The following is a 19727-nucleotide window of genomic DNA, read 5'->3' on the forward strand; positions in this document are numbered from 1 at the left end:
AGGACCGCTTCTGTTCTCACTATACACCAGATCACTAGGTTCTGTTATCACATCGCATGGATTCTCCTACCATTGCTACGCTGATGACACCCAGCTGTTCCTCTCTTTTCCCCCGTCCTCTGACGCTCACATTGCAACTCGCATCTCGGACTGTCTGGCTGACATCTCTGTCTGGACAACTGCACATCACCTCAAGCTTAACCTGAATAAAACCAAACTCCTCTTCATCCCAGGGAAAGACTGCCCTCGCATGGACCTGTCGGTCACTGTCGAGGGCATCACAGTATTGCCGTCGTCAACTGCGAGGAACCTGGGTGTAATCCTCGATGACCAACTATCCTGCACCCCCAACATCACTGCTGTGGCCCGATCCTGCAGATTTGCCCTCTACAACATACGCAGGATTCGGACCCTCCTCACAAAGGACGCAACGCAACTCTTGGTCCAAGCACTGGTCATCTCCCGCCTTGACTACTGCAACTCTCTCCTGGCCGGACTCCCGGCCTCTGCGATTAAACCATTGCAGCGTATCCAGACGCTGCAGCACGCCTTATCTTCAATCTACCCAAATTCTCCCATGTGACCCCCCTCCTCCGTGACCTCCACTGGCTCCCTGTTGCAGCACGCATCCAATTCAAGACGATGACACTGGCCTTCAGGGCCATCAATGGGACGGCACCCATCTACCTTCAAACACTGGTCAAACCTCATGCCCCGAAGCGAGCACTCCGCTCCTCTACTTCAGCTGGCCGGCTGGTACCACCATCGCTGAAATCAAACAAATGTCGCTCAGCAAAGTCCAGACTCTTCTCTGTTCTGGCGCCTCAGTGGTGGAACGAACTCCCGACCAATGTCAGGACAGCAGAGTCATTTGCCATTTTCCGAAAAAGGCTCAAGACTCACCTGTTCAGACTTCACCTAGACTAGCATGACCCCCCCCCCCAAAAAAAAAGAAGAAAAAAAGAAAAGAAAAAAAAACACCCTTACCTATAGCACTCTGATCGTAGCACTGTTGCTCTTGAACTACTAGTTTACTCAGATGAGGACCTAGCACTTGTTTTACTTTTAGCTCTTACTTTATCGGCAATGATTCGTTGTGGTTTCCTTGTTTCCTTCTTTTGACAAATGTACTTATTGTAAGTCGCTTTGGACAAAAGCGTCTGCTAAATGACCTAAATGTAAATGTAAATGTTATCATTTAGTGTGATTCTGTCTCTCCGTCTCCCTGCTGCAGTACCACTCTCCACCTAAACTGTTGCTGAAGTACCGGTGGGGGTGCAGGATTCTCCAAAAAGATCATATTTATTGCTGTTTAATGGGTTGTCTGGTTCTGAATATGAAATTAACTATCAAAGAAATGACAAACTTCAGTATAAAGGCATCAGATTACTGCAAACGTGGATTTTAATTAATAGATTTTAAATGAACACAGAATGTTTTACATTTTTGCCGTGGTATCGTTTTAGTACCTAGGTGTAAAGACGGAGTAGCGTATCAAATTATTATCACAATCACTTTCAAACACAAAAAAATAGTTTAACTTAGCCTGTTCTGGCATTTTACTTTCCCTGGTAAATATAAAAGTGGATATGCCACCCAGCTCTAGTAGAAATGTGATTATATTACACATGCACGTTTGTGTTTGTTTGAGCGAGTTCTGCCACATCAGGCTGTTAAATGAGTTTAGCAGCAGACGGTTGTTTAATTTGTGCTTGCTCCTCCATCAGTATTCATGGGTGACAGGTGTGATAAAACAAGTTGGCACAAAAACTAGGGATGTCCCGATCCGATATTTGGATCGGATCGGCCGCCGATATTACCAAAAAATGCATATCGATATCGGATCGGCCTGCACGGGGAAATCCCGATCCGGATTCCCGATCCAGTTTTTTCTTTTCAAAACTCCGGTCCGTGTTTTCCAGCGCACCAATGTAGGTAATCCATTCCAGTTTTTTCCGTTTTTCCCCAAAGTCCGGTCCGCGTTTTCCAGCACACCTAGCGCACACCTCGCGACCTGCAGCATCCACTAAACAACAACAAGACGGACTTGTCTGTGCATGTCCAGTGTTTCCCCTACCATTGTACAGGCCATAAAATCAATATGCCAAAAATAAGCCACCTATCAATTCATTCATGAATCAATAATCATTTACATTAGGAGCGCCTCCGCGCAGCACAGTAGACTTGCTCCGCAAGACGCGCAGCCACAACAATCCTCGCCGCGCGCTCCCGCTACGTTCTTCTTCGTGTACTTTACGCGCTTGATGTTGTTCTGATGCCGTTCCGCCTCGTTAAACCACCACGATGTCGCTTTCTACTTTGAAAACACGGAGTTGACACTGTATTTTGACAAGCTGTTGCACTCTTTAGACTCGTGGTGTGAACGGACCCGGACCGGTACCGGAACCGGACCGGCTTCCGCGCTGCCTGCTCGCACAGATCCGCTCGTGCGCACATGCGCTGATGCAGGTCGAGTGTTGTCGATAAATATATGCACTCCTTCAAAACAACATCAAGCCATATTGTGTGTGTAGTATTAGGACGTGATGACGTCTGTGGGGGAGGATTGTTTTTGATAAGATGTGGAACTCTGAGTTAACCTATTTCTACCTGAATTTCTATGAACTATTAGGCTGTTGAGTAAACCTATAACTTATATTTTACTTGATAAAATAAGACAATATATGCACTCATGTCATTGTAGTGTTTTACAGTATCTGTAGCTATTAATGTGATGCTCATCATTTTCCAGCCATATTTTTCCAGCCCCTAATTTTGGATCATTTCCATCAACCGGCATCTTTAATCTTTAATACATGCTTGGATCGGCCGGTATCGGTATCGGCCGATACTAAAAGCTACAATATCGGCAGGGTCCGACGTAGGCCTGTTCGATTAATCGATTTTAAATCGTAATCGCGATTATGTAGTTAGGACGATGTTAAAAACGTGAAAATCGTAAAATCGATTTTTCAAAAAGTTAAAGTTCTGCACTTTATTCATTCATTTTTGTTTAAAGGACACACCTTAAGATACATGTGGAAGTGAGGTTTATCTTATTTTTTTTTTTACAAGAGGTCTACAAGAAGATAACATGGAGCAAAGCCAGACGGCAAAAGTTCATTAATTGTTCTTTATATTAATCCCTTGAGGGATTTTTTGTTTAATAAGAGCAAGGTTTGCACTCAAATCCCAATGGGGAAATTATTTGCCAAATGTTCAATAAAAAACAGCATATTTGAAATAATTTATTTGCCTTTTGTCATTTCACAAAATAATCGTAATCTTAATCGAAAATCCGATTTTGAGAGAAGAAAATCTGGATTTTATTTTTGGGCAAAATCGAACAGCCCTAGTCCGACGTTAAGGTTTTTTCCTACTTGCCCGTCGGGCAAGTACTTTTCAAATCTACTTGCCCTGCCTAAATTCTTACTTGCCCTGCCTAAGAGGTTCTTTTTGTGGCGCCGCAGTGTTGTGCAAATTTTCTTCAAGACTTATATCTTACTAAAATCCATTATCTGTTGACTGTAGACGACACTACACAACACTTCTTCTGTCAGAAAGCTGTTTTTATTTTTCATTTGTCATTACATTTCATATGAAACTTCTCCCTGCTCTCTTCCAACCAATGAAAGAAATGTTGTGACATTGTATCTTGACCCGACGTCCACTCCATTTGTCGTCTGGAGATTTAGAAGAGATGCATACTGCGTGAACGGCTGCTCCGTTTTGGCGACATGATAAGCTGTCGTTAGACATTTTTTTTATCTGGTTGTGGCTCTCCAGGTAGAGTCTTTGGACACAACGGTCCATCGGTCCGGGAACATTTCTGTGTTTTTTAGCCTGTACGCAGGCCAGGTGAGGAAGTGACTTGCTATGGCTGTCTAAATTTTGTTTGCGATAGCTGTCGTTCCCGCGGAAGTGAAACAACGTCACTGTACGTCTGCGTCGGTACGTCAGCACAGAGGCTCATGGTACAGACACACCAACTCCGGCAGCAGACGTCAAGTCAACGGATCCCATTCATTGTCTATGTAGAGCAGGAGCTCCGCATGATGGATACGGCACGTCGAATTGGCGGCCCTGTCGCCGTACGTGAATTTGCATAAAGTTCGATGGATTGAACTTTATGCAAATGCCGTCCGTCCAACGCAATGCCGCCGGCTCCAGAAACTTCGTTCAAACTATCAAACTAGGCAGTGTTGATCAAATATGAATCCAGATTCTGTTACTGCACTACACATTTCCCGCCTCAAATGTTTTCAGAAACATGCTTTAGCGTGTAGTTTAACTGTAAAATGAGATCGTTTGTGGCCCGGCCGCCATGTTGGAAACGGCAGAGCAAAACTCAAGTCCCGCCCACTTCGCAGGACGTCTATCCAATTGATCCAACTTGAACACAGAACTGCCCACTCGCGGGTGCGTTCGACGGTCCGTTGCGTCGCTGCCGGAGTTGGTGTGTCTGTACCATTAGCCAATCGAAGCACACAAAAAAAAAAAAAAAAAAGCAGCACACTGCAACTGCCGCCTCCACAGCAGCAGACAGATGATACGAATTTGTCGGAGTTTGTGCTTGCCCGACCGGGCAAGTCTGAACAGGTTCTACCTGCCCGCCGGTTATTTTTACTTGCCCCGGGCAATCGGGCAACCGTTATTGTCGAACCCTGATCGGTATCGGATCGGAAGTGCAAAAAGCTGGATCGGGACATCCCTAACAAAAACCTCCCCATGCTGTCTCACTTCCACTGAACTCCTGTCTGTTTGTGGGTTTGAGGAGAACAGGAAGTCCGCACCACCTTCAGCTCACTGATTGCCTTTTCTCACACCGCTGTCACACATAATGTGTAGTAAATCTAGTACATGTACTGTCATTCTGTCGGCTGTTGGCATTGTTGTTCTGCCGTCTCACCTGTGCTCCTGACTGCGTGTTTGCTGTTTCAGGGATTAAAAGGCTCTACGGGATGTGATGGATACCATTGTCTGTATGCTGGGAGTCTAGAAATGGAATAGCAGTCAGCGGACATTGGACAGTTTTCAGTGGTCTTCCATCTCTTTGTCATTTTCGTAGGTTGTATTTCTGACATTGGTTTCCGACCTTTAATGTGGAATGATGTTTCGGCTTGACAATGAATCAAATTAAATTATAATCACAAATGATTAAATATTAATGCTTCACAATCTGACCAACTAGGGGGTGAAAAACCTGCCTAAATGTATATGATGTATTATTACGGTTGTCCCATCATATGTACAGCACGAGTCTTTCACACATGAAAAAGACTTGAGATGCTTTAAATGAAACACTGAAGCAGTTTATTCACTAAATATTACCGAGAGGCTATACCATTAATATTTGCCAACAAGCTAATAGAGCATTGATTGATGAATTGATGAGTGGTTTATTTGTATTTATTTAGATAACGGACAAATAGAAAAACAAACCAAAGCGGAACACGTTAAAGGGAAAACATGGTCAGGATGTTAGAAGACACAAAGAAGAACCAAACATTCAACATAAAAACTGAAGAAAAAGGTTGTATTTAAAAGTTCTTCACCAGCTGTTTAAGAAAAAAAATGTAAAATCACTCACAACATAAAAAATAAGGTTACCTAATATTACAATATCATTCCAAAAACCATGATAAATCTGTTACCCTGGCCCATTCATAAAAAAAGTCTCACTTCTATAAGCCCATTTCATACTTTCTACTCTAAAAAAGAAATGATAAAAACACACAAGCAGATTGCTTGATTGACAAATTGCACCAAGTCATCCAGTGTCTCTATGGCAACAGCAGATGAAGTGACGAGAGCATGATGCTGTATTGTCCTGTTTTCATACTGGTTCACTTTCACTCCATGTCCTCCGCGTGACGCGTCCTCCCACATGACAGACACGATGCATCACACCGCATCTAGTGTTGCGTCGCTGGGCGTCCCTGGGCCTCGGGGTGCTGCGTGTCCCACATACCCCACAGCCCTGAACCCAGCACGCTGACTCGCTCGTGTTCCTCACCATATGTGCATCCAGTAACCTGATGACATGACGATCACTGGAGTTCTGTTTTTGGTATCTTCAATCATTTCAATAACAAATCTATTTTTATTCTTAATAAACCTTGGATGCTACCGCTAGATCTATGGCATCACTTCCTGTGTGTGTGTGTGTGTGTGTGTGTGTGTGTGTGTGTGACAGCCGGATGACCTGCAAACGTTCAAGCTTTCATTGATTGACTGCAGTTTGAACTCAGACTCAGGATGTATTGGTTGATAATGAAGTGTAGTAAAACGTTTTCTTTTTCATTAGTAACATCGAATCTTCCTCCTGGACGGACAGAACAATTACAATTTGCTATTGATATGACTTTAACACTTATCTGTAGAGTTGACCTTGAACTATGAAGCTAACTTTGTTAACACCATCACACCAGAATCCAGATGGATCCAGATCCAGTAAGAATCCAGAAGGGTAGACCGTAATAAATAGGGCTACTCTTTTCCCCCATATAATCTTCCCCAAGAATGTTTTGCTCAGTTGACCCGAGCATTACACTAAATATACATTTTCACTAGAATATTGCAAATATACTAACACAGACATCTACTATCTGGAAATATGTTCAAAGTATACAAATATACTTTGAATATTTTTTTTCAAGATAACAAGATTAACATACTTTAAAATAAATGTACTATAGTAAATGTTTTCAAGATATCACTTTATTAGATGAAAATAAACTAAGTGAATGTTACTTATAACTATTAAAGTGTACTCTTATCAACTTTGTTCAATATGTTTTTGGTGTATTAAGTATATATAAAATGTATGCTCAAAATGAATGCTTATGTAAGAATGCACTGAAAGCATATTGTTTTAATTAATTGGAATAAGTCAGATATAAATTAGCACATTATTGATGAAACAAAAATATATTAACATGGTTTATTTTATATGTATGTATGTATGTCTGTATGTATGCTGGATACATTTTTTAATATACTCGTAACACAAAGCAAAAGTTATTTTCATTATTCAAGCGTTTTTATTACAGACTTAAGATTTCTACAAATAACCTGGACTTGAATTACTCATACCTTATTAAAGAATAAGGTGAACATGAGAAACTCATTCAGACGGAGCGTCTCCTTCACTTCACACAGTTAAGACGTTTATGGCCACAACATACAGTGTAATGTAAAGAAGAAGTGTCACACTCTTAAAGATGGCAGTTATGAGAGTGCCGATTTGGCAGTTCTCAACAGCGGTCCAGGGGGACGAGTGGAGGCGGAGCCTGACTGCTACTGCACAGGAACGGATGACATTTTATCATCCATGGGATAAGTGGCAAACGAGGATTCAGATGAATGTCATGATGAATGTCATGTACACAGGCCTGGCGATGAGCAGCTGATATCAGCTGATCCCAATCTGCTTCAGGAGACTGAGGGATGTGGATGTTTAAATGATAAACCAATGATGATGACAGCGATTCAAACTTCCAGCAGATCTTCACCTGACTAGCTAACTTACAATAACAATACAGTAGTATAAGTGTATTTTTCTGTGGCAATATTGGATCAGTTAGGCATGGGGCGATATGAAAATATCCTTAGGAGGACGCGTCTTTGTAGACCAGAGCGTCTCATTTCAGAGACCGATCAATTCGGCCTTCGCAGTCTTCAAAGAACACGACAGACGTAGATCGCGAAGGCCGAATTGATCGGTCTCTGAAATGAGACGCTCCGGTCTACAAAGGATTTCCTGTTTGTGTCACCTTTGCCGCTCCCATCGCCTAGCAACTAGCTCTGCTTGACCATAAAGAGCATATAAGCGTTAACTAAAATGATCTGATTAAAATGGAGAGATCACATTTAAATATTTGTATTAAACATTCTGATGGAGAATCTGCTTCATGATCTATTTCAGGCTGAGCGAGTTCATTCTGCTGAGGAGCCGCTTGTAGACACCATGTTGATGAAGATCCATAGAAAAAATAAATAACGGAGCTAACAGCTGACCACGTACACGGAGGTCGCATAGAGTTACACTAGGATGCGTTCAGGCTCTGTTCAGTAACAAATAGCATTGCGATATTTTTAACGTTCTCATGATGTGTTCAAATGGAATCTTGTAAAATGAAGATTGTGTTGTTTATATTCACATGAATATAAACATAGATATTTTAGATGGAATGAATGAGGAAAAGCGACACTAAACATCACTGAAGGGAGAGCATTACAGGAACAAGTTTAAGTGGACTGTAGAAATGGAACTGAGCCTCGTGTCAGCCGGTGTGATGCACCACGAGTGACGTAAGATTAGTGAAAACAGATGACGACAAAATTTGCAGTTGCAAAAGGGTCATTATGTTGTTGCAATACTCATCATATTGCAAAATTCACACCACTATTAACGTGTGAATATGAACTTGCGACCCGGTCCAAAGTGACTGAATGTGAGCATGAACTCAGAGTTGGAGCTCGCGGTCTCGTCTGTCTGTCTCACGAAGTCGAGGGTTCCCCGTTAATCACACAATCACAGTTCAGATGTGCGTCCGTAGCCCTCGTTGTCCTTCCTGAAGAGACGAACATGTGACTCTGACTTTTCCATTCAGACCCGAGGAGACGGCCTCTGTGTTCACATCAGGGAGGACCGGTGATCAAACACAGTCAGAGCTGATGGACAATGTTTCCCTTGTGTTGCATTTTTAATGTTATGAGAATGGAACGAGCCACTGTGTTTGTGTTTGTCTTGTTTTTCTTGAATGAGCTCCAGCTGAATGTCGTCGTGCACACTGCCATTTAGGGTTGTAAACGATAAACCGATGCGACCGGATATTTGGTTCAACAAGTGAGAGATACGGCTGCATCGGTAGCAGCCTCCTCAATCGATACGAATTATCAATGGATTCCTAGATGAATCGGTTACAGAGTCATGGCAGCATTACACCAGCGTCTCTAAAACAACGCGAGAGCTGAAGCTGCCGGCGAAACGCCGTAGCTGGCTAGCTGGCTAGCTGGTATGAGTTATAAACAAAGGACAACACGGAACATGGAGGAGGTGGAGGTGGAGAGGCGGGTGCAGCACAGGTAGGCGGCTGCGACGCTGCCGTGTGCCCGCCGGCACTCCACGACCGCTCGTGAGAGACGGAAGGCTTTGAATGTCGATCGCTTGTGTCTCAACTTGCGCCACTAGAGGCGGTCGCAGCACGGGTAGCGTCCATGACACTGTCCTGTGACCGCCAGCCAACGATTCAGACAGACTTTTATTTGGTCCATGTCTAAAAATAAATACATTGACATGTGATTGTTGCCATACAGCCCCAATGCTTGGGGATATGTGGTATTTTACATATTTGAAAAGAAACTATTGGACTGTCACTTTCATAGAATCGGCTTCTTTATTTTATAAAATATCTACAACAAATATTAACCGTAGAATCAAATCGTATCGAATCAGTCTGTAATAAAAGGATAGCGTTTTTGAATTGAATAGTAACCTGTGTATCTACATGCATATCGAATCGTTTATCACAGAGAGATGTGCAACCCTACTGCCATGAAGCTGTAGTGCAGCCGACGTGATGCGGTCTCCGACCTGCGGAGAGGAAGCTGTGAATGTGAGCCGACAGGTTGTAGAATGTTCTCTGCGTCCTTGTGAAATGCATTGAGCTGTCTCCCGCTCCGTGTCTGGTTTCCAGAGGAGAACCTGGGAGCACACGGTGTTGCTGGTCATGTTGCCGAGGACCCGTCTGATTGATGACACCAGGTTTTCCCAGACTGCACTGCTTCTAATGATGCTGAATGGCCTCGCCCGTTCAACTGAACATTGACACATACGCGTTTTTGACTTAAGCGTCAATCTCGGCGTCCCAGGGAATCGATGCGGACACATTTGGACACTGAACGTTAGCGTTTAATCACATGTAGGTCACATGCCTCCAGGATCTGGTTTAGTCCCATCGCCTTCGTGGACCGGACAGGAAAGAATGTGACTCAATGCAGACTTCTGCTGCTGCCTGATCAGGAAACATCAGATCTGTGTCTCGAGGAAGAGGGGATGAATAGAAATGGGTTTTCTTCTTCTCTGTAGTCTTAGTCTTCTTCGTTTTTGTTGTCTTCATCTTATTTGTCTTCCTCCTTGTTCTTCTTCATCTTTCTTGTCGCCCTCTTCTTTGCCTTTTTTTCCCCTCTTTTTCTTCTTCTCCTCCCTCTTGTTGTTATCATCTGCTGGACACTGGTATATAATTTGATAACGTACAAATTGAGCTTAATGATTAGCTTGAATGAGTATTATTGTGTGTGTGTGTGTGTGTACACAAATACTGCTACAGAAAGACAACAGCCACCACTGTGACCTAAACACAGAAGTACTACCAGATACACGTTCTCCTGACAGTGCAGGGCACAATATATTAAATAGATGAGGAAGACCCTTTAGCAATCACTCACCAGCTATCGCTAGTCAGTCAACATGACAGAAACGTGTAGCACTAACGTCAACACCAGTCGTTTTAAGATTACAAATGGCTGCATAGCAATAGTGTTTCTTAAACGTAGACGTTAAGTTCAGCCATAAACCACATGTCAGTCGTGTATTATATCAAAACCGCTTAGCAAGAAAAATACTAGATTCAAAATTGACAGTAGCTGACCGCTATCTGCTAGCTAGTAGAAGTAACACCAGATGTCGACCCCTTTTCCCCAGGAAAGGGAAGACGTTACGCTATCCCAACTAGCTAGCTATCGCTAGTTTTCATGACGCAAAAAAAAAATGTAACGTTAACGAGTCGACTTTAAATAGGCTAATACAATGGTAATTACCTATCAATAGTACTTTCTGTCCTGTCAAATACTACCACATACAGTTAAATCATATCAGAACAGCTTGGCCCATTGCGTACCTGTGCTTGTTCTTGCTCCCGGTTTGAGATGCTGAAAAGGCTGGTTGACGTTCTTCTTGCATGTGATGCTGATACTTCACCTGCACGGCTCGCCAAGTTGCACAAGTTGTATTTTGGAACAATCGCAGCAGAGTATCGCTCTGATCCTGATTCCATAAAAGCTCACCACGCGTCACTAGCACTGTTTACACTGGGACTTTGACATGAAGACCACCTTGGCCGTAAATTGAACATTTTTTCACAGGGCATCAAGGCCATAGTGCGGGCCGTTGTGAAATTCCCACTCTGGTGTGTGTGTGTGTTTCCAGAGACATAGATCTTGAATGATGCGTTGACTAATCAAGTTTACAATCCACAGAAAACTATTATTTTGATAACCACTTAATAACAATGGTCACGTGCAAACAGGAACCTTGCCTCAACATTTAACCCATTCTAGTGTGTTGAGGAGCAATGAGCTGCTGCAAAGCACTCTGGGTTCAGTCTCTGTCTCAAGGACACTTGGACATGCAGACAATGGGAGCCGGGGATCAAACCACCAACATTGTGGGTACAAAACGACCCACTGACCTGCAGGTGAACATGTAAAAGTAACGTTCACCCAGAAATGTCAGAAAATATTTGATTCTGTCTCAAATATTGAGATTTGCTGATTTTCTCCTTTTTTATATCAAACTGAATATCCGACACAACAAGACCTTTCAGACTGCAAGACTTCACCAATCAGTTCATCTCCAACATAATTATCAGATGAATTGCTTAATGAAAACTTCTCTTATTTGTAAAGGCCTCACCTTGTATTTTACACGGTTTCATGACTTTATGGACCGAAAAGTAAGTAATAAATAAGCGACAGACGGATCGATGATGCAGCCACATGTGACACTGATTAATGAAGCATGTTCACAGTTCTGACCTGCAGATGTCTCCTTATGTGACGTTAGTGATGTTGGCTTGGAAGATGGGAGGATTCAGGGTCCTTCAGGAACCTGGTTCTGTCCCTCACCTCACCTCACCTCACCTGTTTCATCAATTATACAGTTCTGCATTATGGGCCTCATTATTTTCATCATTATTATAGCCACACTACAGCAGTAATGTGCTGGTGGAAATAAATGAATGAATGAGGAAATACTATGATTTGATAACACAAATTAAGCTTAATGATTAGCTTTAATGAGCAAAATTGTGTGTGTGTGTGTGTGTGTGTGTGTGTGTGTGTGTGTGTGTGTGTGTGTGTGTGTGTGTGTGTGTGTGTGTGTGTGTGTGTGTGTGTGTGTGTGTGTGTGTGTGTGTGCGCGCGTGCGTGCGTGCAAGACGCCTGTTGTTGTTATTATTATTATTATTATTAATCAAAGGTATGGCATACAACTATGAAGGATTTGGTCTACCGCCAATAAACATTAATTTCCTATCAATTTTTCACAATAAAAGTACTTTTTTATTTTAAAGCTTTTATTGTGAAGTGACAGAAATTGGAAATGTCGGGTTTCCATGAGCGGTAAGCATGTGCTCCTTCTGCAGCAGGGGTGCAGCTGCACCGGCAGAGCTCTGAGACTCGTGATGGTCTCAGACCAGCCCCAAGGCCTCACATTTTTCAGTCATTTAAAAAAAATCTCTTAAATCTGTAATCTGTATAAACCGAAATATTGGGTTAATGCAACTTCCGTGTGCGACCTAAATGCAACCTGTGTCAACACAGACGTGGACACATCTGAAAACAAACGTGAACATTTGAGTTTCCAAGGTTTCTCATGAAGCGGTTTCCCACAGACTTTCTGGTTTCTCTTCTCCTTTGTCAGTATTGAAGTAGTCATTCAGATAAAAACACATTTCCTTGATTGAACTGAAACATTATCAAGATGCCGTCGGTCCAAACACAAATTCAAGTTCAGCATTATAAAGATAGAGAAACTACTGGCATATTAATCCTGACAGTCGGGGTTTAAATACCGTCATGAATATTGTATGCTGCTGTGTGGATGTTGTAGTGACCAGCATTCGCCACCAGAAGGCGTCTCTATAGTGTAACAGTCAGCTGAGCCAAAAAAAGATGGAAACTTAGCGTTGCTTTAAGAAGCTTGTAGTTTATAGTAGGAATGTCAGTTTGGGTAAATTCTGCTATTTCCATATTGATGCGACTTATAGAGGCACTTTCCTTTTACTCCGGCGATCCACTGACTCAATGAGCTTCACTGCCCCAAATTTAAAATGGTATAGAATAGGGCTGGGCGATATGACCTCAAATCAATATCACGATATATTGAGGAACTCACCTCGATAACGATAAATGAACGATAAGTAGTTTAAGGGACTGTAAAACTACACTGTAGTTAAGATTTATATTATTTATTTGGTAGTATAAAATAACAAAGTATTAAAAATACAGTCTCTATAAACAGATTCAAAATATGGAGTTGTCAAGTAATCAGGTTCTCTATAACGGGAGAAACAAGTTTACATTTCACATTTTTCTGATCGACATCGTCCTCGCTGAACCCAAAATGTTGCCAAACGATCGATGACGCATTTCTTTTGGGAACGAGGTGCTCTTCCTCCTCGACCAGATTTACTTCGGCTGCCGCGGCAGCAGCCGCTTCATCGTTTAAACCGGCGGGCTCCATTTTCGTCTCAAGGTGCGTGTTCACAGGGGCGATTTTAAACGCGTGTGGACGCGCCGCTTCCCAGTATTGCACGCTTGGTGGGCTGCCACTAGAGGATGATTGACAGGCGCTCTCCTTTAAAGGAGTCATAACCTGGTTTTATACGTATCCAGCCCCCCTTGGATCGCTTTGGATCAATTCGTAAAACTTATTAGAAAAAAAAAAAAAAATTTTAATCAAACATTGAGCTTGTTCTGACCCTTTTTCGTACCGCGATTTTAACACGCGAGATTACGCGCGAGGTTTTGACTGGTCCGGATGTGCATTGTATAATATGTAATGAGGCGCGCGTTGATTCGCCGCAGGAAGGACAGAGCCGGGGGGGCTTGCCTGCATGCAGACTCCAAAACATAATGGCGGCGCTTCGGCGATTTCAGGTAGCGGACGGGGCGGGGTTGGGTGGTGAAAGAGGGGTGGGCTTATGCAAGTAGCCTCCACGGTGACGTCACCGTAGGCGCAGAATCAAAATCTCGTGCTTTAGTAATGCACACCCTTGTGTGCTATTCCTGTTCGGAAAAAGAGCAGAAGCGAAAAAACGGCGCCACTTTCAAACTCCAGCCTTTCAGGCAAGTTTCAACTGAGGTCAAACACAGATATGCATGTTTTAACAAGAGAAATTGCGATTTCCTGGTGATGACTCCTTTTAAACAACACATTTTTGCGAGCGTTCCCGAGGCGGCGAGTCGAGCCCGGCGCCTCTGATTAGCATAAAGTAGATTCAACTTCAACTTTAGGCAAATGAGGAGCGGCCAACTCGCGCGCCGTCTCTCGACATTAGCCGCGACGCTACCAGAATGCATTGCACAGCTTTTCACATAGACAATGAATGGGACGCGGGGAAACACCGCTGCCTGTGGACACGCACCTTCACCCACACTTTCCCTTCTTGTTACAGACTGGATGGGGTGGAGTCACGTGACTGCACACGCTGTATACGTAGTACAGTACAGCCGAGCGTCTTAAAGGGACATGAACATACTGGTAGCCTACCTACACACACAGCCAAACAAGAAAAAAACGACTTTTTTTTTTTTTTTTTAAACCGAATATACCGACATGGGCAAAATGACGTCGGTTGTCGTCGTAAATTTCGGTATCGGTACATTTTCGGTGTATCGCCCACCCCTAGTATAGAACATGTACAGCTGGATATATATCCATCCAGTTGTACATGTTTTGTGTTGTAAATGTCTTTTATTTTATTTTTATTCATTGGCCATTTTGATCAGGTAACATGGTCAATAGTTAATAGAGTTAAATTAACGTACATGGCGACTTGCGTAGCCGAGTCAAAAACGTCTTTGTTAACCGACATCCCTAGTTTGTAGTCACGTGATTTTATTAAACTTCCAGTCTACCACCAGCACCTGCTCCGTTCTGCCCACTGGCACGTCGGTACCGTTGGTACCCGCTGTGTGTGTGGTCGGGAGGCGTATACCGTTACTGACTAAGCCGGTGAGATGTCACCAGGTATGATGGTATGAAAAAACGCCATGTTTACCAGAACAGGAACAGTAAAATCACTTCCAGCTGAACAGCACAATTCTATCATATTGACCAGTAAGACCAGTTTAAAGCCCTTGATGGTCAGAGGGGAGAGGCAATGAAACGCCGTCTGTTACTGTTCAGGCGTTCTTTGATGCTGCCAGGAATTATTGTGCGTAACTGGAATTTGTAAAAAGTGATTGCTGGAAACGTTTGGCTGAGAAAGCGTCTCCTAATAAGGATCCCAAATGTTATCTGCTGTGGATTCATTCTACTGTTTCAGACTGTCAGCAGCGGGTTTAATCATGTGTATTATATTAAAGTGTCTTTATAGTGTGAAGCAGGTTTGTTTTCAGCATTTAGCCTTACAGACGTTTCCTCGTATTGTTTGATGTCTTTTCACGTTTTCGGTGTTTGTTTTGTACGCAGTGATGTGAATTATGTCCTTTTGTGTCAACAGATGCAGTGAAGGGATAGAAGATGAAAATACACAAGAAGGACAAGCAGCAGGTTTGTGTTGCAAACACACACACACACACACACACACACACACACACGCACACACACACACACACACACACACACACACACACACACACATGATGAAAGTAGGTCACCTCTAAGAAGCTGTTGCTGCACACACACACATACATATTCATAAGCTTCAATCTCATGTGTTCAGTTGTGTTTTGGACATTTTAAAGCAACTGATCTCAGATCTGTTTGTGTTCTCCTATTGAGACAGGAGGCTCCTTTAATGTAAGACACTATAAAGACAAATGCCTTGTGAAACAGAGAGACAGCGGGTCAATGTGTGGAGACGGTTGTCTCTGATATGCTGGAGTCACACAGTGACTGTCAGCCGTCTACAGATCATCTTCACTGTCTGCGCTTGATGAGGAGAAAGTCTTGAGTCGCCGGCAGCTGAACCATGCCGCTCGCTGTCCACGTGTCTTCTGGACAGTCCTGACGCAGGACATAGTAGGAATAAAAGTATGGAGACGAGAGCTCTGCCTGATAAAGAGACACCAGTCCATTTGAAACGGACAGGAAGACCCTGTCTGTGAGTTAAAAGAGGTTGAATCCTGATTTGAGGGAGTATCCCTTCTTCATAGGAATACCCTGATGATGAACTGTTACCACAAAAAACATACAGTGGTGTACACTTGAGGTCATGTTGCTGACCTCTACATAGTGTCCCTGTCCTAACGTTACACTAGAGAACGTCTCTCTGGTCTTCTGGGTGCTCTTCAGTAGACTCGTCTCGCGGGTGGAGCGAGGGGACATTGTCCACTAGTCACCAATCCATCCTGGATGGCGTCATCCTCTCAGATGTATTTCCCCCTCCGATTCGATTCATGAAAATCAATAGATTAGAGATCTAGACTCTTATTTCAGCCTTCATGTCCTTCTCATCTAACAGAGATCACGGCAGTGTTACAAACATCAAATTTAATACACGTAACATTAAAATGACTGCTTCGCTGCATGTCTCATTTTGTTGAATGCCTCGCTCCTCATGTGGGAGGGGCTTAGACGCGAGGAGAGGAATGGAGGGTAAAGGAACAGGATGAGAAGAGTCCATCTGGTGATCCCACGCGGGCTCATAGTGATGGAGATTAGTTCTGTTGAAGGTGTTTTAGTATTCCTGGTTGCATCTCCATGATGACTCGCTGTTTGTAAAATTCATGAGTCAGGCTGAGCAGAGTGATGAGTCATGAGTTTTTTGTAAGTTGGAGGTGACCCAGCAGTCTGTCAGCTGAGCAGGAAGCCTCCACGCTGCAGTGACGCACCGTTCACTCGTTAGCATCGTTCGCATCGTTAGCCCGTGTTCTTCCTCGCTCCGTTGTTCCGGTTGTTTCCATTTCTCTGGATCACTTCCACTTCCTTCCCCGGTAGAGGAAATGAACCCCGGACCATTAATAGGCCCAAATGAATTATGCTCCCGTTCTACTTGGTGTTGACGAGTTAGCTGATGAGCTTCAGACTGGTTCTGGACCCGCAGGAGGGTCCAGGAGGTTTCATGAGGCTTCGTACGCAGCTCTCCTGCTGGTTTTCTGACATGACTGCTGTTCAAATGTACATTTGAAATAGTGTTTGAAATCTCTCACATATATCAGGTAAAGTGACTTTATATGAGTGTCAGTTCACTTCCTCAATCACATGATTTGATTTGTGATCTCGGCAAACCACATTTCAAACGGTTAAAGGCCTCAGTCCTTCATCTCTACGTGTTAGTTAAAGGTTTTAAACAGCATTCCACAGTAACCACAATCAGAGTAGGATCAAACATCTTCAGCCTGTATTTAGGAGAGCAGGTATGAGATTCTCTCTGAGGGCTACGTAGAGGACTATGTATAGGGCTATGTAGAGGGCTACATAGAGGACTACGCAGAGGACTACGTAGAGGACTATGTATAGGGCTATGTAGAGGGCTACATAGAGGGCTACACAGAGGACTACGTAGATGACTACGTAGATGACTACGTAGAGGACTATGTAGAGGGCTACGTAGAGGGCTACGTAGAGGACTATGTAGAGGACTATGTAGAGGACTACGTAGAGGGCTACGTAGAGGGCTATGTAGAGGACTATGTAGAGGACTACGTAGAGGGCTACGTAGAGGGCTATGTAGAGGACTACGTAGAGGGCTACGTAGAGGACTACACAGAGGACTACGTAGAGGACTACGTAGAGGGCTACACAGGACTACGTAGAGGACTACACAAGACTACGTAGAGGACTACGTAGAGGGCTACACAGAGGACTATGTAGAGGACTATGTAGAGGACTACGTAGAGGACTACGTAGAGGACTAAGTGGAGGACTATGTAGAGGACTACGTAGAGGACTGTGTAGAGGGCTACACAGAGGACTATGTAGAGGACTATGTAGAGGACTATGTAGAGGACTACGTAGAGGACTACGTGGAGGACTATGTAGAGGACTACGTAGAGGACTGTGTAGAGGACTATGTAGAGGACTACGTAGAGGACTATGTAGAGGACTATGTAGAGGACTATGTAGAGGACTACGTAGAGGACTACGTGGAGGACTATGTAGAGGACTACGTAGAGGACTGTGTAGAGGACTATGTAGAGGACTACGTAGAGGACTACGTGGAGGACTATGTAGAGGACTACGTAGAGGACTGTGTAGAGGACTGTGTAGAGGACTGTGTAGAGGACTATGTAGAGGACTATGTAGAGGACTATGTAGAGGACTACGTAGAGGACTATGTAGAGGACTATGTAGAGGACTATGTAGAGGACTACGTAGAGGACTATGTAGAGGACTACGTAGAGGACTGTGTAGAGGACTATGTAGAGGACTATGTAGAGGACTACGTAGAGGACTATGTAGAGGACTATGTAGAGGACTATGTAGAGGACTACGTAGAGGACTATGTAGAGGACTATGTAGAGGACTATGTAGAGGACTATGTAGAGGACTACGTAGAGGACTGTGTAGAGGACTACGTAGAGGACTATGTAGAGGACTACGTAGAGGACTGTGTAGAGGACTATGTAGAGGACTATGTAGAGGACTATGTAGAGGACTACGTAGAGGACTATGTAGAGGACTATGTAGAGGACTATGTAGAGGACTATGTAGAGGACTACGTAGAGGACTACGTAGAGGACTATGTAGAGGACTGTGTAGAGGACTACGTAGAGGACTATGTAGAGGACTACATTAGGGCTGTTGGAACGAACTTTGGGAATCTTTAGTTATTTTTTAGAAATGAGTTTTCTAACGTTTCTAATCCCGCCCTGCTCACCGTGGCCTCCCTGCATAAACAGATGCTTTTGACACATGAAGTCTGATGAACAGGACAGAATGAAAGGAGCCATATACGCTGCCTAATCAATCTGAGGCTATAAGTATATTTTACTATATTAATAAATAAATAAAAGTGCTTTGTGATCGTGTTATGATGCTCTACTTACATTATAATTTTATTATTTATCTCAAGCACTCTGCCCTCTCATCCTTCAGTGCAATGCATGATGGTACATAATGCTCGGTTAGTGATCATCAGTACTCTACTATGAATTGTGGGATGCACTGAGTCCATTATATAGGGTATAATAAATCTCACTATGCATTCTGACACAACCACAACATGGAGAACTCCCTAGTGAGTAGAGAGTGATATCAGTCACAGCTCCAGAGTCTCTTCCCTCCGTACGGTGACGCGTTTCCATGTCGACTGTGGTAACATGGGAGGAATGTGTTGCTGCTCGTCGCACCGTCTCACGTCTGGTTCCTCTCTGACTCTTGAAAGACTCTCCTGGTGCGTTCGTGTCTCCTTCACGGTGTCTGTCACTCCAGTTAAAGTCGTCTCTTCGTGGTTTGTGACGCTGTGATTGACACGTTGGACAGAGATGTTCAGCACATTGTGTGTTTCTGCAGTTTTGAGGTAAAGCTGAATATTGTCCATGTTTGATCTGAATGTGCATAGTTTGAATTCATTGTAGGGCTGCAACAGTAAACCATATTTTATTATTGGTTAATATGTGTGTTATGTGTACGTTTCATGAATTTCTGTACATTTCTGCCAGTTCAGCATCTTGGCTGATTTCAAGCTGTAGTCTGTGAGCAGGTGTGACGTGATACAATAGACGGAAAGGGAACATTTCAATAATTACATCACATTTCATAAAAACATGAA

At 43.4% G+C, this 19727-nt stretch overlaps 1 protein-coding gene across 6 annotated transcripts in view; it reads left to right on the forward strand.

Annotated features, from left to right (window-relative positions):
• The window catches only part of chd6 (chromodomain helicase DNA binding protein 6), a 98681-nt gene that overhangs the window by 16270 nt on the left and 62684 nt on the right, over positions 1-19727 (forward strand). For all 6 annotated transcript variants that reach the window (XM_084025123.1, XM_084025124.1, XM_084025125.1 and 3 more), the window contains exon 2: positions 15513-15562. In XM_084025123.1, coding sequence (XP_083881249.1) covers positions 15533-15562 — 30 coding nt within the window. In that variant the 5' untranslated portion in view covers positions 15513-15532. The remainder of the gene's footprint in view (positions 1-15512; positions 15563-19727) is intronic.

This window comes from Eutrigla gurnardus (genome assembly GCF_963514095.1).
Source record: "Eutrigla gurnardus genome assembly, chromosome: 2".
NCBI classification, from domain to species: domain Eukaryota; kingdom Metazoa; phylum Chordata; class Actinopteri; order Perciformes; family Triglidae; genus Eutrigla; species Eutrigla gurnardus.